This window comes from Ranitomeya variabilis, chromosome 5 (genome assembly GCF_051348905.1).
Source record: "Ranitomeya variabilis isolate aRanVar5 chromosome 5, aRanVar5.hap1, whole genome shotgun sequence".
In the NCBI taxonomy this organism is placed as follows: Eukaryota; Metazoa; Chordata; class Amphibia; order Anura; family Dendrobatidae; genus Ranitomeya; species Ranitomeya variabilis.
In genome coordinates, this window is record NC_135236.1 from 235,403,874 (window position 1) to 235,429,122 (window position 25,249).

A 25,249-nucleotide genomic window follows, 5' to 3' on the forward strand; every position below is an offset into this window, starting at 1 on the left:
TGCCCCAGTACCAGATGCCCAGTCGCCACTACTTCTCAAAGAAAGCTGTGCCTGCGCTACACCAGCATGTCGCACACAACATCACCACTTCCTTGAGAAACTCTGTGTGTGACAGGGTGCATTTCACCACAGACACTTGGACGAGTAGACATGGACAGGGGTGTTACATGTCGGTGACTGGGCACTGGGTAACTACGGCGACATCAGGAGAAGGGGTTGCTGTCCAAGTCTTGCCGTCCCCACGAGTTGCTCGTCAATCCTCTGTATCTAGAAGTTCCTCCACTGCTTCTGCCACCTTAACCTCCTCTCAGTCCTCCACCTGCACCCAAAGCCTGTCTGGTAATGCCACCTGCGTTGTAACTGTGCAGAAGGAATCCTGCACACCTCCTCACTATGCTGTCACCAGCGCTCAACGGCATCAGGCAGTGTTTACATTGAAATGTCCGGGAAATGTGAGTCACACAGCTAAGGAGTTGTGGTCAGCTCTGGAGACCGAGTTCCATCAATGGTTGTCTCCACTCAACCTGCAGCCAGGGAAGGCCACGTGCGACAATGCTGTAAACCTGGGTGCGGCCCTTCACCGGGGCAATGTCACACACGTGCCTTGTATGGCTCACATTTTGAACCTGGTTGTAAAGCAATTTTTATCCCACTATCCCGGACTAGATGGGCTTCTGCAGAGGGCACGGTCGCTGTGTGCTCACTTCCGCCGTTCGCATCCCGCAGCTCAACAACTTGCATCTCTACAGAAGTCGTTGGGCCTGCCAGTTCACCGGCTGAAATACGACACACAGTAATTCAACTCTGCACATGTTGCAGCGACTGTGGCAGCACCGACGAGCTCTGGTGCAATACATTATGACGTATAGCCTGGGTCAACGAGATCAAGAGGTGGGGCAAATCACGCTGCAGGAGTGGTCTCAGTTCAGGGACCTATGCACCCTTCTGCACAGTTTTGAAATAGCAACGAAGATGTTTAGTGCTGACGATGCCATTATCAGCATGACCATTCCGGTGATTTACATGCTGGAGCACACCTTACACAGTGTTCGGAGTCAGGTGGTGGAACAAGAGGAGGAGGAGGAGGAACAGGAGGAGTCGTATGCAGAAGGGATCATATCTCCAAGGTCAAGAAGGTTGGCAGCATCAAGGCGGCTGGCATTGGAGGCTGGGGGAGAGGGATTACCGAGGGTTCATGGTAGCAGCCAAACTGTTGAGGAAGGTGCAGGAGGTGAGGAAGAAGTGGAGGACGAACTGGCGCTGGGCATGGAAGACTCATCAGATGAGGGAGACCTTGATCAAATTTCTGTTGTGCGAGGTTGGGGGGAGAGGGCAGACGATGGAAGCATGATTCTCACCTCGCCACCACCAAGACAACAAGGACTTGGTCCTCCTGGATGCGCAAGACACATGAGTGCCTTCTTGCTGCACTACCTGCAACATGACCCTCGGATTGTCAGAATCCGAAGTAATGCCGACTACTGGGTTGCCACACTCTTAGATCCCCGGTACAAAAGCAAATTTGGCAAAATAATTCCTGCCATAGAAAGGGATTCACGCATGCAGGAGTATCAGCAGAGACTGTTACAGAATCTAACATCTGCTTTTCCACAAAACATCAGTGGTGCACGTAGTGAATCTCTGAGTTCTAACTTGCTAACCGTGGGAGTATTGAGTCATCACTCAATCCGTAACAGTAACATCATATCTGGTGGTAACAGCAATTTTTTCCAATCATTTCAAGATTTTTTTAGACCATCCTTTGCAAGGCCACAGGAGACAAGAAGTCTGACGCACAGCCAATGCCTAGAGAGGATGGTACAAGAGTATCTCCAAGTTAACATCGATGCCATGATTGTGGAACTGGACCCTTGCTCATTTTGGGCTTCCAATCTTGAAAAATAGCCTGAGCTCGCCACTCATGCCTTGGAGATCTTGTCGTGCCCCGCAGCCAGCGTTCTCTCTGAACGTGTGTTCAGCGCTGCTGGTGGTGTGCTGACAGATAAGCGCACGCGGCTGTCCAGTGACAATGTAGACAGACTAACGTTCATCAAGATGAACAAATCCTGGATCCGCAAGGACTTTTCTACCCCTGTGTCATCTTGGGGAGTCTAAAAGCTTGATGATTTTTGAAAATCACCTCACCAACCATTTTAAAAAACTCGAAATTGGCAAAATTGATGCCACTTAAGTGGTGTCTGTGGCCACATTTTTGGAAAAAATGGAGACTCTTTGATTTAGTCTTCTTGCTAAGTTTTACATGACGTTGCCATCGTCAATTCCAGGTGGGTGGGGTCATCTGCAGAGTTGTTTACTCATACTATGGCCTGGGATTCAGAGATCTGCTCCAAAGCTTCAGTGTCTGCTAGTCAGCAGAGTAGCCCAGTCACCCACCGCCTGTTTACCTAAGTACTATTTTTAACAGCATCTGGCCCAGGAAATCCTTTGGGGCCTAGTAGAATTTGGTGCTACTCAGCAGCGTACCCCACCCATGAAGCAAGCTACACCTCCTGTTTACCTAACTACTATTTTGTAACGGCATCTAGCCCAGGAAATCCTTTTGGGCCTAGTAGAATTTAGTGCTACTCAGCAGCGTACCCCACCCATGAAGCAAGCTACACCGCCTGTTTACCTAACTACTATTTTGTAACGGCATCTAGCCCAGGAAATCCTTTTGGGCCTAGTAGAATTTGGTGCAACTCAGCAGCGTACCACACCCATGAAGAAAGCTACACTGCCTGTTTACCTAACTACTATTTTGTAACGGCATCTCGCCCAGGAAATCCTTTTGGGCCTAGTAGAATTTGGTGCAACTCAGCAGCGTACCCACCCATGAAGCAAGCTTCACCACCTGTTTACCTAACTGTTATGGACCTGGTGGTTAGGAGCACCCGAAATGACCTGATGGTTAAAATGGAAAAACCTGGGACAAGCTCTGAGGAAGTGGTAACTCTACTGACAGCAATCCCTAATCCTATCACACAGACTAGAAATAGCCGTGGAGCGTACCTAACTCTCCCTAGATGCCTCTTCACAGCCTAAGAGCTAACTACCCCTAAAGATAGAAATAGCAGCCTACCTTGCCTCAGAGAAATTCCCCAAAGTAAAGGTAGCGCCCCACAAATATTGACTGTGAGTTAAGAGGAAGTAACAAACACAGGAATGAAACAGATTTTAGCAAAGGAGGCCGAATCTTCTCTAGATAGACAGAGGATAGGAAAGGGAACTGTTATGATCCTTAGTGGTTGAGGATCACAAATTACTCCAGCTAAGTAACATACATAGGACAAGCTCTAGGGAGGTGGCAAACTGGACTGACCGCAAATCTGAACCTATCCAAACACACTAGAAGTAGCCGGTGAACGTGTCTAAAAATCCTAGACGTCTCGAGCCAGCCTGAGGAACTAACTACCCCTAGAGAGAAAGAAAGACCTCTCTTGCCTCCAGAGAAATAATCCCCAAGATATAGAAGCCCCCAACATATAATAACGGTGAGGTAAGAGGAAGGCACATACACAGGGGTGAAAAAAGATTTAGCAAATGAGGCCCACTAATACTAGATAGCAGAAAATAGAAAAGGGGTCTGTGCGGTCAGTAAAAAACCCTTACAAAATATCCACACTGAGATTTCAAGAACCCCCGCACCAACTAACGGTGTGGGGGGAGAAACTCAGTCCCCTAGAGCAACCAGCAAGCGAGGAAATCACATTTTAGCGAGCTGGACTAAAAACATAATAAATGCTGATAATCAAAAAATGATCAAACAAAAACTTAGCTTGTCTTGGAGAGACTGGGAGCAAGGTAGTCACAAGGAATCTGAAGAGCACTGAATACATTGAGAGCAGGCAAGGAACTGAGTATCCAGGTGAGCTAAATAAGAAACCAACCAAGGATAACGAACCAGCTGATGCTGCCAACCTGCAGAAAGACAACACTACACAGTACTGCTTGTGGCCACTAGAGAGAGCCCCAAAACAGAGTTCACAACAGTACCCCCCCTTGAGGAAAAGTCGTCCCTTAGGGAATTTACTACCAGGAATTAAATTTATAGCACAGTCACAATCCCTATGAGGAGGCAGGGCACTGGACCTGGCCTCATCAAATACATCCTGGTAGTCAGACAAAAACTCAGGGACCTCAGAAGGAGTGGAAGAAGCAATAGACACCAACGGAGCATCGCCATGAATTCCCTGACAACCCCAACTTGACACAGACATAGCTTTCCAATCTAAAACTGGATAATGAGCCTGCAGCCATGGCAGACCCAAAACGACAACATCATGCAAATTATTTTTTTTTTACAACAGAGTATTTTTGACCTCACTGTGCTCTTTTGTGTCTTCAAGTTTTCTGGTGGTGTGAACAGGTTCCAACAGACTTGTTCAATGTGCAAGTGGCACATGTGTTTCTGGTTCTATAATTGTTCTCTTGTTTCTACAAGACTGGGGAGTCCACCACTCCTCTGTGGGTCATTTGCATTTAAGCTGTTCCATCCTGCATGTCCACATGGATAGTCCTTCACTGAACCCTGCTTATACAGGTACTATACAGATGATCAGGTTTTAAATACATCAGATAGGGATTCTATACATTAGTTAGGACTGCTCTATAAGGGTATACCTTGACGATTTGGTGGAGCAGCTTAGTATACATTTTTTTGCAAAAAAACGTATCAACCAAATACCCTGTTTTCTTTACATCTTTTGACTAGCACTTGCTGATTACTGTGATTTTTTTTTTTACAACAGAGTATTTTTGACCTCACTGTGCTCTTTTGTGTCTTCAAGTTTTCTGGTGGTGTGAACAGGTTCCTACAGACTTGTTCAATGTGCAAGTGGCCCATGTGTTTCTGGTTCTATAATTGTTCTCTTGTTTCTACAAGACTGGGGAGTCCACCACTCCTCTGTGGGTCATTTGCATTTAAGCTGTTCCATCCTGCATGTCCACATGGATAGTCCTTCTCTGAACCCTGCTTATACAGGTACTATACAGATGATCAGGTTTTAAATACATCAGATAGGGATTCTATACATTAGTTAGGACTGCTCTATAAGGGTATACCTTGACGATTTGGTGGAGCAGCTTAGTATACATTTTTTTGCAAAAAAACGTATCAACTAAATACCCTGTTTTCTTTACATCTTTTGACTAGCACTTGCTGATTACTGTGATTTTTTTTTATTACAACAGAGTATTTTTGACCTCACTGTGCTCTTTTGTGTCTTCAAGTTTTCTGGTGGTGTGAACAGGTTCCTACAGACTTGTTCAATGTGCAAGTGGCCCATGTGTTTCTGGTTCTATAATTGTTCTCTTGTTTCTACAAGACTGGGGAGTCCACCACTCCTCTGTGGGTCATTTGCATTTAAGCTGTTCCATCCTGCATGTCCACATGGATAGTCCTTCTCTGAACCCTGCTTATACAGGTACTATACAGATGATCAGGTTTTAAATACATCAGATAGGGATTCTATACATTAGTTAGGACTGCTCTATAAGGGTATACCTTGACGATTTGGTGGAGCAGCTTAGTATACATTTTTTTGCAAAAAAACGTATCAACCAAATACCCTGTTTTCTTTACATCTTTTGACTAGCACTTGCTGATTACTGTGATTTTTTTTTTTACAACAGAGTATTTTTGACCTCACTGTGCTCTTTTGTGTCTTCAAGTTTTCTGGTGGTGTGAACAGGTTCCTACAGACTTGTTCAATGTGCAAGTGGCCCATGTGTTTCTGGTTCTATAATTGTTCTCTTGTTTCTACAAGACTGGGGAGTCCACCACTCCTCTGTGGGTCATTTGCATTTAAGCTGTTCCATCCTGCATGTCCACATGGATAGTCCTTCTCTGAACCCTGCTTATACAGGTACTATACAGATGATCAGGTTTTAAATACATCAGATAGGGATTCTATACATTAGTTAGGACTGCTCTATAAGGGTATACCTTGACGATTTGGTGGAGCAGCTTAGTATACATTTTTTGCAAAAAAACGTATCAACTAAATACCCTGTTTTCTTTACATCTTTTGACTAGCACTTGCTGATTACTGTGATTTTTTTTTTTTTACAACAGAGTATTTTTGACCTCACTGTGCTCTTTTGTGTCTTCAAGTTTTCTGGTGGTGTGAACAGGTTCCTACAGACTTGTTCAATGTGCAAGTGGCCCATGTGTTTCTGGTTCTATAATTGTTCTCTTGTTTCTACAAGACTGGGGAGTCCACCACTCCTCTGTGGGTCATTTGCATTTAAGCTGTTCCATCCTGCATGTCCACATGGATAGTCCTTCTCTGAACCCTGCTTATACAGGTACTATACAGATGATCAGGTTTTAAATACATCAGATAGGGATTCTATACATTAGTTAGGACTGCTCTATAAGGGTATACCTTGACGATTTGGTGGAGCAGCTTAGTATACATTTATTTGCAAAAAAACGTATCAACTAAATACCCTGTTTTCTTTACATCTTTTGACTAGCACTTGCTGATTACTGTGATTTTTTTTTTACAACAGAGTATTTTTGACCTCACTGTGCTCTTTTGTGTCTTCAAGTTTTCTGGTGGTGTGAACAGGTTCCTACAGACTTGTTCAATGTGCAAGTGGCCCATGTGTTTCTGGTTCTATAATTGTTCTCTTGTTTCTACAAGACTGGGGAGTCCACCACTCCTCTGTGGGTCATTTGCATTTAAGCTGTTCCATCCTGCATGTCCACATGGATAGTCCTTCTCTGAACCCTGCTTATACAGGTACTATACAGATGATCAGGTTTTAAATACATCAGATAGGGATTCTATACATTAGTCAGGACTGCTCTATAAGGGTATACGTTGACGATTTGGTGGAGCAGCTTAGTATACATTTTTTTGCAAAAAAACGTATCAACTAAATACCCTGTTTTCTTTACATCTTTTGACTAGCACTTGCTGATTACTGTGATTTTTTTTTTACAACAGAGTATTTTTGACCTCACTGTGCTCTTTTGTGTCTTCAAGTTTTCTGGTGGTGTGAACAGGTTCCTACAGACTTGTTCAATGTGCAAGTGGCCCATGTGTTTCTGGTTCTATAATTGTTCTCTTGTTTCTACAAGACTGGGGAGTCCACCACTCCTCTGTGGGTCATTTGCATTTAAGCTGTTCCATCCTGCATGTCCACATGGATAGTCCTTCTCTGAACCCTGCTTATACAGGTACTATACAGATGATCAGGTTTTAAATACATCAGATAGGGATTCTATACATTAGTTAGGACTGCTCTATAAGGGTATACCTTGACAATTTGGTGGAGCAGCTTAGTATACATTTTTTTGCAAAAAAACGTATCAACTAAATACCCTGTTTTCTTTACATCTTTTGACTAGCACTTGCTGATTACTGTGATTTTTTTTTTTTTTACAACAGAGTATTTTTGACTTCACTGTGCTCTTTTGTGTCTTCAAGTTTTCTGGTGGTGTGAACAGGTTCCTACAGACTTGTTCAATGTGCAAGTGGCCCATGTGTTTCTGGTTCTATAATTGTTCTCTTGTTTCTACAAGACTGGGGAGTCCACCACTTCTCTGTGGGTCATTTGCATTTAAGCTGTTCCATCCTGCATGTCCACATGGATAGTCCTTCTCTGAACCCTGGTACTATACAGATGATCAGGTTTTAAATACATCAGATAGGGATTCTATACATTAGTTAGGACTGCTCTATAAGGGTATACCTTGACGATTTGGTGGAGCAGCTTAGTATACATTTTTTTGCAAAAAAACGTATCAACTAAATACCCTGTTTTCTTTACATCTTTTGACTAGCACTTGCTGATTACTGTGATTTTTTTTTTTTTTTTTTTTACAACAGAGTATTTTTGACCTCACTGTGCTCTTTTGTGTCTTCAAGTTTTCTGGTGGTGTGAACAGGTTCCTACAGACTTGTTCAATGTGCAAGTGGCCCATGTGTTTCTGGTTCTATAATTGTTCTCTTGTTTCTACAAGACTGGGGAGTCCACCACTCCTCTGTGGGTCATTTGCATTTAAGCTGTTCCATCCTGCATGTCCACATGGATAGTCCTTCTCTGAACTGTCATGTTCTCAATGGCAAGAGAACATAGCATCAGCATATATAGGAACTAGCTCTTGGAAGATGGGAACTGAGCTGACCATGAACTAAACCTAACGCACAACTAGCAGTGGCCGGGTAGCATGCCTACGTTGATTCTAGATGCCCAGCACCAGCCGGAGGACTAAATAATGCTAGCAGAGGAAAATATTAGTCCTAGCTCACCTCTAGAGAAATACCCCGAAAGGAGACAGAGGCCCCCCACATGTATTGGCGGTGAATTAAGATGAAATAACAAACGTAGTATGAAAATAGGTTTAGCAAATTTGAGGTCCACTTACTACATAGCAGAAGACAGAAAGGACACTTTCATGGTCAGCTGAAAACCCTATCAAAACACCATCCAGAAATTACTTTAAAACTCTGGCATTAACTCATAACACCAGAGTGGCAATTCCTGTTCACAAGAGCTTTCCAGACACAGTAACGAAACTACAGCTGTGAACTGGAACAAAAATGCAAAAACAAACATGGACAAGAGTCCAACTTATCTAGTAGTTGTCTAGGAGCAGGAACAAGCACAGAGAGGCTTCTGATAACATTGTTGACCGGCAAGCAACTAACAGAGCAGCAAGGTTATATAGCGACTCCCACATCTTGATGGGAACAGGTGAACAGAGAAGATGAAAACACCAGTTCAATTCCACCAGTAGCCACCGGGGGAGCCCAGAATCCAAATTCACAACACTGAACCCTGCTTATACAGGTACTATACAGATGATCAGGTTTTAAATACATCAGATAGGGATTCTATACATTAGTTAGGACTGCTCTATAAGGGTATACCTTGACGATTTGGTGGAGCAGCTTAGTATACATTTTTTTGCAAAAAAACGTATCAACTAAATACCCTGTTTTCTTTACATCTTTTGACTAGCACTTGCTGATTACTGTGATTTTTTTTTTTTTTTTTTACAACAGAGTATTTTTGACCTCACTGTGCTCTTTTGTGTCATCATGCAAATTATGCAGAACAAGAAAGCGAATCACCTCCTGATGTACGGGAGTCATGCACATGGTCATTTGTGTCCAATACTGAGGCTTATTCTCAGCCAATGGCATAGCATCAATTCCCCTCAGAGGAATAGGAAATTCCAAAGGCTCCAGGACAAAACCACAGCGCCTGGCAAACGACAAATCCATCAGATTCAGGGCAGCACCCAAATCCACAAAAGCCATAACCAGGTAGGATGACAAAGAACAAATCAAAGTAACAGACAAAATAAATTTTGGCTGCATAGTACCAGTGGTGACAGGTTTAGCGATTTTTTTTTAAGCGTTTAGAGCATGCTGAGATAACATGAGTAGAATCACCACAGTAAAAGCACAATCCATTTTGACGTCTATGACTTTGTCGCTCAATTCTGGTCAGAGTTCGGTCACATTGCATAGACTCAGGTCTCTGTTCAGAAAACACCGCCAAAGGATGAGCAGATTTGCGCTCCCGCAAACGCCGATCAACCTGAATGGCTAAAGCCATAGAATCACTCAGACTTGTAGGGGTGGGAAACCCCACCATAACATTCTTAACAGCCTCAGAAAGACCTTCTCTGAAATTTGCAGCCAGGGCACACTCATTCCATTGAGTAAGCACCGATCATTTCCGAAATTTTTGACAATACACCTCTGCTTCATCCTGACCTTGAGAGATAGCCAGCAACGCTTTTTCTGCCTGATTCTCAAGATTAGGCTCCTCATAAAGCAATCCAAGAGCCAGAAAAAATGCATCTACATTAAGCAATGCAGGATCTCCTGGTGCCAAAGAGAAAGCCCAATCTTGAGGGTCGCCACGCAACAAGGAGATAACAACTTTAACTTGCTGAGCGGAATCACCAGAGGAACGAGGTCTCAGAGATAGAAATAACTTACAATTATTCTTAAAGTTTAGAAACCTAGATCTATCACCAGAAAACAACTCCGGAATGGGTATCTTTGGTTCTGACATAGGGCTATGAATAACAAAATCCTAAATACTTTGCACCCGTGCAGTCAGATGATCCACACTAGAAGTCAGAGTCTGAACATTCATGTCTGCAGCTGAGCTCAAAACCACCCAGAGTTCAAGGGGATGAAAGAAGCTAAACAGACTGCAGCAAAGGAAAAGCGGGAGGAAAAAAAAAAAAATTTACTCAGGTCTTCTTTTTATCCCACTTCTGCGATGCATTAAACACTTTTGAGGCCTGCTCTATTGTAATGATCCTTAGTGGTTGAGGATCACAAATTACTCCAGCTAAGTAACATACATAGGACAAGATCTAGGGAGGTGGCAAACTGGACTGACCGCAAATCTGAACCTATCCAAACACACTAGAAGTAGCCGGTGAACGTGTCTAAAAATCCTAGACGTCTCGAGCCAGCCTGAGGAACTAACTACCCCTAGAGAGAAAGAAAGACCTCTCTTGCCTCCAGAGAAATAATCCCCAAGATATAGAAGCCCCCAACATATAATAACGGTGAGGTAAGAGGAAGGCACATACACAGGGGTGAAAACAGATTTAGCAAATGAGGCCCACTAATACTAGATAGCAGAAAATAGTAAAGGGGTCTGTGCGGTCAGTAAAAAACCCTTACAAAATATCCACACTGAGATTTCAAGAACCCCCGCACCAACTAACGGTGTGGGGGGAGAAACTCAGTCCCCTAGAGCAACCAGCAAGCGAGGAAATCACATTTTAGCGAGCTGGACTAAAAACATAATAAATGCTGATAATCAAAAAATGATCAAACAAAAACTTAGCTTGTCTTGGAGAGACTGGGAGCAAGGTAGTCACAAGGAATCTGAAGAGCACTGAATACATTGAGAGCAGGCAAGGAACTGAGTATCTAGGTGAGCTAAATAAGAAACCAACCAAGGATAACGAACCAGCTGATGCTGCCAACCTGCAGAAAGACAACACTACACAGTACCGCTTGTGACCACTAGAGGGAGCCCAAAAACAGAGTTCACAACAGGGAACTATGCGGTCAGTATTAAAAACTACAAAAACCACGCAGAGTGTGCAAAAAGACCTCCACACCGACTCACGGTGTGGAGGTGCAGCTCTGCACCCTCAGAGCTTCCAGCTAGCAAGGAAATATCATAATAGCAAGCTGGACTAGAAACATAGCATGTACTGAGAAATATATTCAAAAACCAATGAACAGCAAATGGACTAGCGAGGACTTAGCTTCTGCTGGAGTAGACAGGTCATCTGAGAAATCCAAGAGAGATCTGAACCAGTACTGAGACATTGACAGCTGGCATGAACTAACGACCTGGGCAGAGTTAAATAGGGAAGCCAGCAGCAGCAATAAACGTGGGCAGCTGAGAAAGCCAACCTCAAAGATCAGCAGTTCCACTTAAAGCCACCAGAGGGTGTCCAAGGACAGAACTCACCAAAGTACCATTCACGACCACAGGAGGGAGCCCGAGAACGGAATTCACAACATCTAACTACTATTTTGTAACGGCATCTCGCCCAGGAAATCCTTTTGGGCGTAGAAGAATTTAGTGCTACTCAGCAGCATACCCCACCCATGAAGCAAGCTACGTCGCCTGTTGATCTAATTACTAATTTCTAACTGATCTAGCCCAGGAAATCGTTTTGTACCTAATAGCATTTTGTGCTACTCAGCAGAGTACCCCACCTATGAAGCAAGCTACACCACCTGTTTACCTAACTACTATTTTTTAATGGCATTTGGCCAAGGAAATCCTTTTGGGCCTAGTAGCAATTTCTGCTACTCAGCAGAGTACCCCACCCATGAAGCAAGCTACACCGCCGTCTTTCTTTCTAACCCCTCGGCTCTGGGGTGTCCACTCTCCCTCCAGCTCTCTCCTTCTCACAGGTGGACTACCTCGTGTTTTCACACTGTGGCGAATCTTTTGGGCCCAGGCATAAGAAGTCGTCGAGGTAATGGATAATATGCGCCGCCTTACAAACGTCCATGACGACACATTCGAGGAAGCAACTAAACGCCTCAAATAGTGAGCAGGATATGGAGCACCCCATGGGCAAACAGCGATCTATGTAGTATGCTCCTTCACAGAAGCAGCCCAATGGGAGGACACTATTCGGAGGCACAGGCAGTAACCGGAGCGCCCCCTCAATGTCTGTTTAACCATTAGGGTGCCCCTTCCCAACTTCTTGACCCACCTGATTGCCTCGTCAAAGGAGGTACAGTACATAGTACTGTACTTGGTTCCGCGTCAATGTTGTCGTTTACTGACCTGCCCCTTGGATATGACAAATGGTGGATTAGTCTGAATGTTTTGGGTTCATTTTTTGGCACAACTCCCAACGGGGGTACCACTACGTCTTCTAAGGAAAGTGTTCTGAATGGACCCGCCGCCATTCTACCTAAAGATATTTATTTTGGTTTTTTTTGTCAAGACGTCTGGGTGTTGGTAGAGTGAGTTTAGATTTTTACTCCAGCCTTTCTTAACTTTAGAAGGGCATGACATGCCTATATCTGTGTCTCCTCCTCCTTTTACTCCTCCACCTCTTGTCTTTTCGCATGACTATGTGTGTAGTTGTGACTTTTCCATGTGTTTGTTGTGTCTTCTGAGCAGTTTGTCAGCTTTTGGACATCTTTTAAGGTGTTTTCTATGTGTTTTCCATGTGTTTGTATGTGTTTGTGTTTGCCTGCCATTGGTTTCAATGGGGTTTGACGGTGTTCGTCGAACATTTCGGCGAACATCTCCCTGTTCGACGAACCGAACCGAACCCGAACACTAGGGAGGTGGCTCATCTCTACTAGCTATATCAGTGATGCACGCTTTAAATGTAACTTCACCCTATAGAAAAAATACTGAGACCCAAGCATCGGCATGGATCTGCCGTCAGACCCAGGATGGAGAATACCTGCTCTATTTCTTAATTGCCGTATTTAGAACATTTAGGGTTCACTTTCCTTAAAGTGGTAAACCTCTGTAAACAGCCTCTATCAGAGCTAATTCCAGTTTCTCCTGTTACCGGTAGATGTTGGCTGTGTAAGACAACCTGCATTTGCCAGTATAGAGCAGGATCGGGGTTAGCAATGTGGCATGGAGTGTTCAAAAGGGTTAACCTTGCAGATCAGTAATCCTTATGTAAACTAGGATCTTTGCACATATGTTTCAATCATTTAATGTAATTATTTAACTGAGCATGACAAAATACAGCAATCCTTGAAAACTAATATAACTATATAAAAAAAACCTGTTACCTACAGGGACAAACTGTACATAAGCATGACTTTCATGCACCATGTTTAAAGAGTACGAAAAATAAATTACTGACTTATTTTCTATATATTATTATAGACCTTTTAATTAACTACTGATAAGTGGGTTCTGGATCCTGAGACCTCTGAGAAGTGCACAGCTCAGGAGTGCAAGCTAATTCTGAACTTATACTCTGCCGTCTGTTCACTCATATATGAGCTGTGCCTTCCTGCCGCCTGAGATATGCACTCCTCAGGTCTTTTGAGCATTCAATGAGGGTCTCAGGATTAGGATACCGTCCAATCTACAGAATTTCAATAGGCCTTACAAATCTACAAAAATTAAGTTAAAAGATTATTTACTTGTTAATAGCAAGATATTCACAAGACAGAGGGCAGTATATCACAGTGGGTCACAATGGCCTTAACAAATATTATATTAATGTTTTGTAGTGCTCTGTCACAGTATAGAATTGTCTATGTAAAAAATGAGACTGGAATTTTGAGGCCACATAATAATAATAATAATAATAATCTTTATTTTTATATAACGCTAACATATTCCGCAGCGCTTTACAGTTTTGCACACAATTTCGTCATAATAAGTGCTATTTGCTTAGGAGTTGTTTTAACTAGATATTTTAAAACATTCATGAATAGACAATAATGTTCATTGCGATGTAGTTTAACTTTAGATAAAATTGTAACTTTATAAGTTATTTGGACAGTATTGGCAAAATATCCTCCTGGGTTTGGATTACAAATAGTAGGGTAAAAAAAAAAATCACCAAATATTATAAGTGTGCGTGGCCTTAAAGATACATGGACATTATATCAGAGTCCCCCACTCTTGATTTCTCCTTAAAGTGAAGAAACACTAACAAACTGCATGTCAGCATGATGGACCCAACCCTATTACATTTCTTCTAACTACTTCAGGAGAAATATATGGTCATCACATCACAGCTTTTCCTGGTGATTACAGCAAATCATCTAATTATAATTTTAGCTTTTCTTTTAACTCCTTTATGACGGAGCCCTTTTTCGTTTTTGCATTTCTGTTTTTCACACCCCTTCTTCCCAGAGCCATAACTTTTTTATTTTTCCATTAATATGGCCATGTGAGGGCTTGTTTTTTTATGGGACAAGTTATATTTTTGAACATCGCCATTGGTTTTACCATATCATGTACCCTAAAATGGGAAAAAAATTCCAAGTGTGGTGAAATTGCAAAAAAGGGCAATTCCACAACAGTTTTTTAGATTTTATTTTTACCATATGCACCAAATGCTAAAACTGACCAGTCATTATGATTCTCCAGGTCATTACAAGTTCACTGACACCAAACATGTCTAGGTTTTTTTTAACTGGTGAAAAAAAATCCAAAGTTTGTTAAAAAAAAATTGCATCATTTTCCAAGACCATGGATATTGCCCCCCCGGCTACAAATACCATTCCGCAGCCGCCCCGGAAATGGCTCCAATTCTGGCACTTAGCCCCTCTCTTCCCACTCCCGTGTAGCGGTGGGATATGGGGTAAAAAGGGGTTAATGTCACCTTGCTATTGTAAGGTGATATTAAGCCAGGTTAATAACGGAGAGGCGTCAATAAGACGCCTATCCTTTATTAATCCAATACTAGTAAAGGGTTAATAAAACACATACACATTAGGAAAAAGAGTATTTTAATATTCTTCATTTCACCATACTTACCATACTTCAGCGCCTGCAAAAAACATAAAATAATAAACTGTATACTACCTGTCCACCATAGTCCAATTAATAACGAGTGTCCCACGACGATCTCCCCTATAGAACAGTGACATCAGGTGATGTCACTACTCTATAGGACCTTCATTGACACACTGACAGAAGACAATGGCTCCTGCAGTGCATCACTGAGAGGTTACCTTAGGACAAAGTCTTACTTTATGGCAATTGCTGTGTGGGAAAATGTCTCACACAGCAATGGCATAAAGTGAGACCATGGACTTTTTTTTACAGCGGAGGAGGAATACAGTGCGGAACGATACCTTCCTCCCGTCATTGTGTTCCTGGAGCCCCTAGAGAGCGGTCGCATCAGCTGATGCTGCCGTTCTCCACGGGAGATCGTCGTGGGACACTCGTGGATTTCTGCGGACAGGGAGTTTATTCGTTGTTTGTTATTTTAATCTTTTTTACAGATGACACTGGCTTCGGGGAACAAAGTGACAAGTAATGGTGAGTATGAACTCTATGTTTAATGTACTGTATGTCTATATGTATGTATTGTATGTAATGTATGAATGTATTGTATGTATGTATGTAGTATGTATCTAGTATGTATGTTGTATGTTGTATGTATGTTGTATGTATGTATCTAGTATGTATGTAATGTATGTATGTATGTAGTATGTATGTAGTATGTATGTAATGTATGTAGCATGTATGTAGCATGTATGTAGCATATAGTATGTATGTAGTATGTAGCATGTATGTAGCATGTATGTGGCATGTAGTATGTATGTAGTATGTAGTATGTATGTAGCATGTATGTAGCATGTAGTATGTATGTAGTATGTATGTAGCATGTATGTAGCATGTATATGGCATGTAGTATGTATGTAGTATGTATGTAGCATGTATGTAGCATGTATATGGCATGTAGTATGTATGTAGTATGTATGTAGCATGTATGTAGTTTATAGTATGTATGTAGTATGTATGCAGCATGTATGTAGCATATAGTATGTATGTAGTATGTATGTAGCATGTATGTAGCATGTATGTAACATGTAGTATGTATGCAGTATGTATGTAGCATGTATGTAGTATTTTTTTTACATTCAACACATTAGCCGGATGATGGGACTACTACTGTCCCATCATTGGCTAATGTGTCAATCACTGTCACTGTAGCAGGCATCGTCTGATGGGACTTGTAGTCCCATCGGACAATGCCTGCACACACGCACAGAGCCCCGGCAGCCCACACAGAGCCCCGCACAGAGCCCCGGCAGCCCGCACAGAGCCCCGGCACGCCGCACAGAGCCCCGCACAGAGCCCCGGCAGCCCGCACAGAACCCCGGCACGCCGCACAGAGCCCCAGCACGCCGCACAGAGCCCCGGCAGGCGCGCACAGACCCCCCCACAGTCCCGCACAGACCCCGCCTGCACAGAGACACGCAGTCTCCGCCCACACCCCAATATAGTGCATTATTGCACTATGGGAACTTCTGATTCTGATATCGCAAAAATATCGGAACTCGGTATCGGAATTCCGATACAGCTAATATCGGCGATACTTGATATTTGCAGTATCGGAATGCTCAACACTATCCGTAACACGTCATGTTTTCAGGATTTCCTAAGTATACACGCCTAGAACATACCTAGATTGCTGCATATAAAAGCTTTATTTGTACAGTATTTCCATAAAAAAATCTAATAACTAAACATGAGTAAACTATGTAGCAATGTTCAGTTATACCTAAACATGTTCTTTCATCTGCACAGACAGTGCAGTGGGCTGGACAGTGCTTGCAGATACCCTCCTCATCAGGATAATACCTCACTGAGCAGTTCTGAAGGCATTTATTATTCTCCAGATATAGGCCATCCACACAAGACAAGCAATTTCCTTTGTTTCCCTCACACGTCCAGCAGGAACCCTCACATGTTTCACATGAGCCTTCAAGGTTTTCATAGTAACCTCTATAAGAAATGACAAAAAAAAGTCAAACTTCTGCAACAGAAATCACTATAGGAAGAAATAAACTCAAGAGGATTAAAATTATCCAATAGCACACACTGAATCCTGCAATATATTATACCTGGTCAGGTATTCGTAAGTAGGCACTTTTTATCTGTTTTTGGTTCAAAAATAGAATGAAAATCTCAGCAGGCTCTTGAAAAAAAACATCTAACAATGACTGTCTTGCATGTCTCCCGGCATTACCTACATGCCTTCCTTAAAACTTGTTTTTCAAATAAACGTAATTTTCTTTTAATTTTACTTATACAGTGGCTTACAAAAGTCTTCACCTGCCCTTGGCATTTTTTGTGTTTCTCTACGTCACAACCTGGAATTTCACTATGTTTTTGAGGCTTTGCATCAGTTCATGTAAAGAACATGCCTACAACTGTAAACATTTGGCTTTCTTTTTATTTTGATGCAAACGACAAATAGGACAAAATAACTTCAGTGTGCATAACTATTCAACCCCCTAAAGTCAGCACTTTGTAGAGCCTCTTTTTGCAGCAATTACAGCTGCAAGTCACTTTAGATAAGTCTCTAGGGGCTTTCCTCATCTTGCCAATTGGATTTTTGCCCATTCCTTAAGGCAAAACTGCTCCAGCTGCTTCAAGCTGGTTTTCTCTGGTGAATAGCAATCTTCAAAGTCTGACCACAGATTCTCAATTGGATTAAGGTTTGGGCTTTGCCTAGGTGACTCCAAAACATTTCCACTTTTCCCCTTAAACCGCTCGGGTGTTGTTTTAGCAGTATGTTTTGGGTCATTGTCTTGTTGGAAGGTGAACCAGTCTCAATTCACTGACAGACAGAAACAGGTTTTGCTCAAGAATATCCCTGTATTTCGAACCATCCATCTTCCCTTTGATTTGGACCATTTTCCCTGTTCAAGCTGCCGAAAAAAACCATCCCCACAGCATGACGTTGTCACCACCATGTTTTGTTGTAGGGATAGGGTGATCACAAGGCCTTGGGTACTGCCCTTGTAAGAGCATGAGCAATGTAGGGGCATGACAAGGAGTTTTAGAAGAAAAGAGTAACTTCTCCCTCCCCGCTTCCATTACTGTTGTTCCTCGCCTGCTCCTGTCCTGTCAACCTGGGACAGAAAGACAAAAGAAAAAAACTACATTGGTGAGGTCAAACCAATTTTTATTATGAGCACTGATTTTGTTTTGTTTGTTTTTACATCCCAACCCTGACTTGTACTTTTCAACAACTTTGTCCCTGACTTGTTTGGAGATCTATTTGGTCTTCAAGGTGTTGCTTGGTTAGTGGTGCCTCTTGCTTAATGGTGTTGCAGCCTCTGTAACCTTTCAGAAAAGGTGTGTATATACTGATGAGGGGCAAACACCCCGAAACAGCTGCCTGTGGATGGATACCATGCTTGGCATAGGTGGTTTTCCTGTATTGGATGTTTTCCTTTATTGGATGCTGCCCTTCCCGTGGTTGTTCCCTCCCGGGGAAAGGTCTGGCTATTCACTGCTTGCGTCGAGAAACACGTGATGGTGTCTCCGCAGCTATCCTACATGTATTTGCATATTTCCCATAAGGGATGGGGGCAGTGTTCTGGATCACTGCGTTGAGAAACACGTGATGGTGTCTCCGCGGTGTTGGATGTTTTGGTCTCCCCGAGGCCAATCATCTGTTCCTTCACAGCCTTTTACTAGGCACTGCTCCTAATAGCCAGATTCCTACTCCACACTGATGAGGGGCAAACACCCCGAAACAGGTGTCTGTGGATGGATACCATGCTTGGCATAGGTGGTTTTCCTGTATTGGATGTTTTCCTTTATTGGATGCTGCCCTTCCCGTGGTTGTTTCCTCCCGGGAAAAGGTCTGGCTATTCACTGCTTGCATCGAGAAACACGTGGTGGTGTCTCCGCAGCTATCCTACATGCATTTGCATATTTCCCATAAGGGATGGGGGCAGTGTTCTGGATCACTGCGTTGAGAAACACGTGATGGTGTCTCCGCGGTGTTGGATGTTTTGGTCTCCCCAAGGCCAATCATCTGTTCCTTCACTGTATATACTGACAGACATGTGACACTTAGATTGCACACTGGTGGACTTTCTTTCACTAAGCATGTGACTTATGAAGGTAATTGCTTGCACCTGTAATTTTTAGGGGCTTCATAGGAAAAGAGGTGAATACATATGCACATGCCAATGTTTAGTTATTTGATCCCATAAATGAAATTTTGTAATGTAACAAAATAGGTATAACGCCAAGGGGATGAATACTTTCGCAAACCATGGTATACACAGCCAAAATTGTTAAAACATTTTTATTTATTCAGTATCGAGTGTAAGTGCCACATGAAGAAATACATGTACTTACTGCCTTGGTTGCTATCAATGAGATTATTAATGGTTGCCTAAGGAATGTGCTGGCATGTTGAATGCACTTTGCTATGCAAATCATCAAGATCCTCTACTGGCAGCTCCCTTTGCTAGTCGTGAAACCAGTAGTATGGCCATTACACCAAAGTGTCACTGAATCGGTTTTCAACATGACAATACCAGGCCGCATGTTGTTCATACTACTGTAAGCAACCTGCGTGGCCTAAACATGTTAACCATGGTGTGCAGCATCTTCAAACTTGTCTCCTTTCGAGCACATCTGGGATGTCATTGTTCGACAATTGCAAGGAGCTGACAGCAGCGAATCCTGATGATTTGCATGTTAAAGTGCATTCAAGGTACAGTAGCAGAGCATTCCTCAGAAAACCATTAATAACCTCACTGATAACATGCCAAGACATGTTCATTCGGGGATTACTAGCATGACGCTATACTTAATGCTGAATAAATTGAGATACTTTGAAAATGTTTTTTCCATTTTTTTCATGACTTCTATATCATTAACATGTCTATCGATCCTGTGATTTCCATAACTCCATGACTTTTCCTTGTTGGTATTGCAATTTCAATCTTGAGGAGTGTAAAATTTTGCAATGTTCATTACTGGGTTACTGCATTTAACACAGTTGAGTTTCAATGTAAATGAAGGTACATACAGTATATATATGTAAAAAGTCTACACACTAATATTAAAGGGAACCTGTCACCCCCCTCAGGCATTTGTAACTAAAAGAGCCCCTGAAATCGTCCCGGGGGCAGGTCTTTCCTTCCAACGCAGGCGCCGGGACGACAATGCAGCAAGAGGAGGTGGCGCCCGGCGCGCACAGCTCCGGAGTGACAGCTGTGCGGCATCTAATTAGGAAGGAAAGACCCGCCCCGGGACGATTTCAGGGTATGAGGGGGCACATTTTATAAGTGTTTATTTCAGCGTGTGCAGGTGTTTGTAACTAAAAAGCCACCTTGTCAGAATGCAGCATTAGTGCTGCACAAGGTGGCTCTTTTAGTTACAAACGCCTGAGGGGTGACAGGTTCCCTTTAAAATCCTAAGTTTTTGTCATGGAAAAATAATCACAATCAAAAACTTTTCCACCTTTAATGTAATTTATAATCTGTACAATTCAATTGAACAATAAACTAAAAAATTTTCAGGTGGAAAAATTAAAATAAAGAGCTAAAATAATATGGTTCCATTAATTTGCACATCAGCACATAGAAAGCTGAATAACTTTGGAAATACATCAGTGTATAAGCTATTCTTAACTTAATCAATTCCCATTCAATTCATAGTAGATGGCTGGCTACTGGGCTTATACTGCCAGAAGATCAATATTGCAATAGCAACCAAATGTAAATTGTATAATACTATAAACAATGAATAAAAATGCAAAAATAAATTACACATAGTGAAAAATTGCTAATAAGGTTGAGGGATATACATTTACTGTATGGACTTCATTACTGACAGTATGTCTTCCCATAGCTTTGTGGTGCTGTGGAGTGTGAAAGGTATTGTCTTATAGACGCTGCGGATTTGTTTAAACTGATTTTAGTATTCTCAATACAAAGGGTGAAATTTGAAGAACATCAGTAGAATTTCCAAGATTTGGTTACAGGAAAGATATATATCTTGGTACCGTGTTAGCCAATAGATAGAAAATATTTAGAATTGAGAGTCCTCAGTGGTTGATACCTTTTAATGGCTAACTGAAAAGATGGTAACAAATTGCAAGCTTTCAAGACTACTCAGGTCTCTTCATCAGGCACAGACTAAAAGAAATTCTGAAGAATCACATATTTATGCACAACATAGCACAGAACAAAAAAAAAAAAAAAAAACATGGATAAGACAGGTGGCATGAAGCAGAATTACCATGAGTGATAAACAGTTATGTCCATAAATATTGGGCCAGTTCTTAGATAAGGATTGTTTTATTGTCCTCTGATTGGGGTCTCGTTCTGTTGTGATGACCCCACATGGTCTGAGGGGCAAGTTTCTTAGTTGATGTAAAAAGACATAAATCCATGCGACACATTCATTCCTGCAGTGAGAGTGTCAAAGGTCGTCATCAGTTTATATTCCCAGACTCTTCTGTCTATCTTAGATTTGAAGCTACCTTTTAACACAAGTAATTTCATGTCCATAATGTTATGATTTGGGAGACAAAAATGTTTGGCCACAGGTAGATCCATTCTTTTTTCTTTTATTGTATGGCGGTGAGAATTTATCCTTGTTCTCAGTTTTTGCCCTGTCTCCCCCACACACAGACCCCCAGCTGGACATTTGGTACAAATAATTAAGTACACCACATTAGATGTGATGCAGCTGAAGGTACCTGGGATCTTGAAATCCTGATGTGAGTTGGGGATCTTTATCTTGTCCGTGGTCATTATAAATAGTCAGGATTTACATTTTTTCTGGTTGCAAGGAAAGGTTCCTGCCGCTATTGGATAGGACAGGGAACTTCATCTGCAAAGAGTTTGTATGTTCTCTCCGTGTTACCATCTTTTCAGTTAGCCATTAAAAGGTATCAACCACTGAGGACTCTCAATTCTAAATATTTTCAAGATTTGGTTCGCATTTTGCCCTGTGAACAGTGTCAAAATATTAGCAGTACAAGCACCCAGAAATTCTACTCTGAATCTCTCTGACTCCAAATATATAAACTAGATACAGCAAAGTCAGCCCTTAAATATCAGTTAAAACTTAACATTTAATATATATATACCTAAAAAAAGACATAAGTAAACATTAGACATAAAGTGCTCGTGATTATCAGTGCACTAGATAAAAAATGGCACAATCTCACCCAAATTGCTGTTTGCTGGCATTCAGAATTTTGCTCCAATATCATGAAACCAGACGATGGGGAGAAAGGATATCAAGACCAGAAAACTACGGAGGGGGGAGGGGGGGAACACGGGGGCCTGTTTACCCTGTCGTGCCCTCTGCAATCAACTCCTGCCCTTACAAGGGCAGTACCCAAGTGTGAGCCTGTTTCGTAGTGTCCATGATCAAATATAGCCTCCCTTAAAATTTGTGTCTTCCCTACGCGTTTCCCCTCCCGTTTAGGGGGTTCATCAGGGGAAGTTTATCCAGGCTAGAAAAAACAAACGAGGTCACCTGCAGTGGCAGAGTGTGACCTCTCTGTATGCCGAGATCCTGTGTGTGAGGAAAAAGTGGTCTCTCACCTATTCCATGTTAACTGCCATTATATAGAGGGGGGATATAAATTGGAGGGTGGTGCTAAAGTTTAGCGTCTGACCTCACTTCCTCCTTTATTCCAGGAGCAGATATATTTCTTTTTTTCTGCATAACATTATGTTTTTTATAGATTGATTTCATACCCCTTATTTTCACTTATTTCTCCCATGAGAAATAGCGTTCCCTTTGTTACCTGTTTATAAATATGTTTTTTATCGTTTGCTGAAGTTTGCGCAGGCGCCGTGGCAACCGTACAGACCATGTGACTCCAGGTCCTGATCGGCGCTAGTTTACTTCTGCGCATGCGTTCTCAACTCAATACAAAAGACCCGGTCAGCTGATCACAGGTCCTAGGCATCCTACATTCGTGACAGTTTACAGAAAAAAAGAAATATATCTGCTCCTGGAATAAAGGAGGAAGTGAGGTCAGACGCTAAACTTTAGCACCACCCTCCAATTTATATCCCCCCTCTATATAATGGCAGTTAACATGGAATAGGTGAGAGACCACTTTTTCCTCACACACAGGATCTCGGCATACAGAGAGGTCACACTCTGCCACTGCAGGTGACCTCGTTCGTTTTTTCTAGCCTGGATAAACTTCCCCTGATGAACCCCCTAAACGGGAGGGGAAACGCGTAGGGAAGACACAAATTTTAAGGGAGGCTATATTTGATCATGGGCACTACGAAACAGGCTCACACTTGGGTACTGCCCTTGTAAGGGCAGGAGTTGATTGCAGAGGGCACGACAGGGTAAACAGGCCCCCGTGTTCCCCCCTCCCCCCTCCGTCGTTTTCTGGTCTTGATGTCCTTTCTCCCCATCGTCTGGTTTCATGATATTGGAGCAAAATTCTGAATGCCAGCAAACAGCAATTTGGGTGAGATTGTGCCATTTTTTATCTAGTGCACTGATAATCACGAGCACTTTATGTCTAATGTTTACTTATGTCTTTTTTTAGGTATATATATATTAAATGTTAAGTTTTAACTGATATTTAAGGGCTGACTTTGCTGTACCTGTGAACAGTGGACATACCTATAGGCCACTATCATACGTTTAGTATTTTGTTATTATTTTACATTTGTATTTAAACCAGGAGTGGGTGAAAAATACAGAGGTGGTGATTTGTTTCTATTATACTTTTCCTCAGATTGTTCCCCTCCAGGTTTTGGCTTCCAAATACTGATGTAAAATACTGACTAAATACTGAATGTGGCCTAAAGAGACTCAGAAAAGCGAACATTTTCTAAAAAAAAGACGGTGAAGAGATTAGTAAAGCAAATATGTTACCAATAGCCCCGTCCATGAAAGCCTAATATGCAGGAAACATGGACAGGGGACAATTCCTTTCATCTTGTTTGCAGTAATTTCTTAAAATTGCTTAATATGTACATTCTCCAAGAATTTAAGTAAAATTATTAATTATTTTTATTCCCAACATGCCTCACTCTGGACAAGATAAAATATTCTGTCTACACTGGTTTTTATCAGCTAAGGGAAAAATAAGGTGAGTATAGCCTTTTCTTTTTTCAAATCAATCTGATCATTTTGTCTCCACAGAAAACCCTTTAATTCAACAAACTTTAAAAGTATATAAATGTATAAGTGTTTTCACTTCTGTGCAATCTATAATCTTCCTAATGCAATATTGAAACTGAATTTAATTGTTAGATTAGTGAAAGCTGCAATAGTTTCATAAATAAGGAAAAGATGAAGATCAATTCACATCAATCGCAAGCTTGGGACTTTACATACTTTAGTATGTAACACAATAGATAAAAATAGCAGTACCAAATGTGACCAACAAGTGGCAGTATAGAACTCCTTCACTTCTAGTGTACATGTATCATTGCGATTTAATTTTGGCTTGTTGCTTCGTGCTCGAGACAGTATATGATTAAGTGACATGTTATATACATGTGTATATATATATATATATATATATATATATATATATATATATATATATACTAAAAGATGGGCACACACAGAAGAGGACTCCTGTGCAAGAATGTATTGGCTCTTTGCAAACAATTGTTAATCATAATACACCCTCTTATGTGTCTGTAACAGAAATTACTTGCTGATTTTAGAGCTGTTAGTTGCCACCCCTATGTTGGGCCCATGTGCAGCTGCACAGGTTGCACCGATGCTATGTCCAGGGGAGTAAGGATCACGGGGATATACAGTGAGTACATAAAGTATTCAGTCCCCTTTACATTTTTCATTCAAATTCAAAAAAGTTCATTTTTTTCTCATTAATGTACACTTTGCACCCCATCTTGACTGAAAAAAACAGAAATGTAAAATTTTTTGCAAATTTAATAAAAAAGAAAAACTGAAATACCACATGGTCATAACTATTCAGACCCTTTGCTCAGACACTTATATTTAAGTCACATGATGTCCATTTCACTGTGATCCTCCTTGAAATGGTTCTACTCCTTCATTGGAGGCCAGTAGTGTTTAATTAAACTGATAGGACTTGATTTGGAAAGGCATACACCTGTCTATATAAGACCTCACAGCTCACAGTGCATGTCAGACCAAATGAGAATCATGAGGGCAAGGGAACTGGCCAAGGAGCTCAGAATTGTGGCAAGGCACAGATCTGGCCAAGGATACAACAGAATTTCTGCAGTACTCAAGGTTCCTAAGACCACAGTGGCCTCCA

At 41.8% G+C, this 25,249-nt stretch overlaps 1 protein-coding gene across 1 annotated transcript in view; it reads right to left on the minus strand.

The window, feature by feature from the left end:
* The window catches only part of LOC143775586 (cysteine repeat modular protein 2-like), a 422,741-nt gene that overhangs the window by 174,034 nt on the left and 223,458 nt on the right, over positions 1-25,249 (minus strand). Inside the window, exon 9 of the mRNA XM_077263910.1 lies at positions 16,748-16,971. Within this exon, the coding sequence (XP_077120025.1) occupies positions 16,748-16,971 (224 nt within the window). The remainder of the gene's footprint in view (positions 1-16,747; positions 16,972-25,249) is intronic.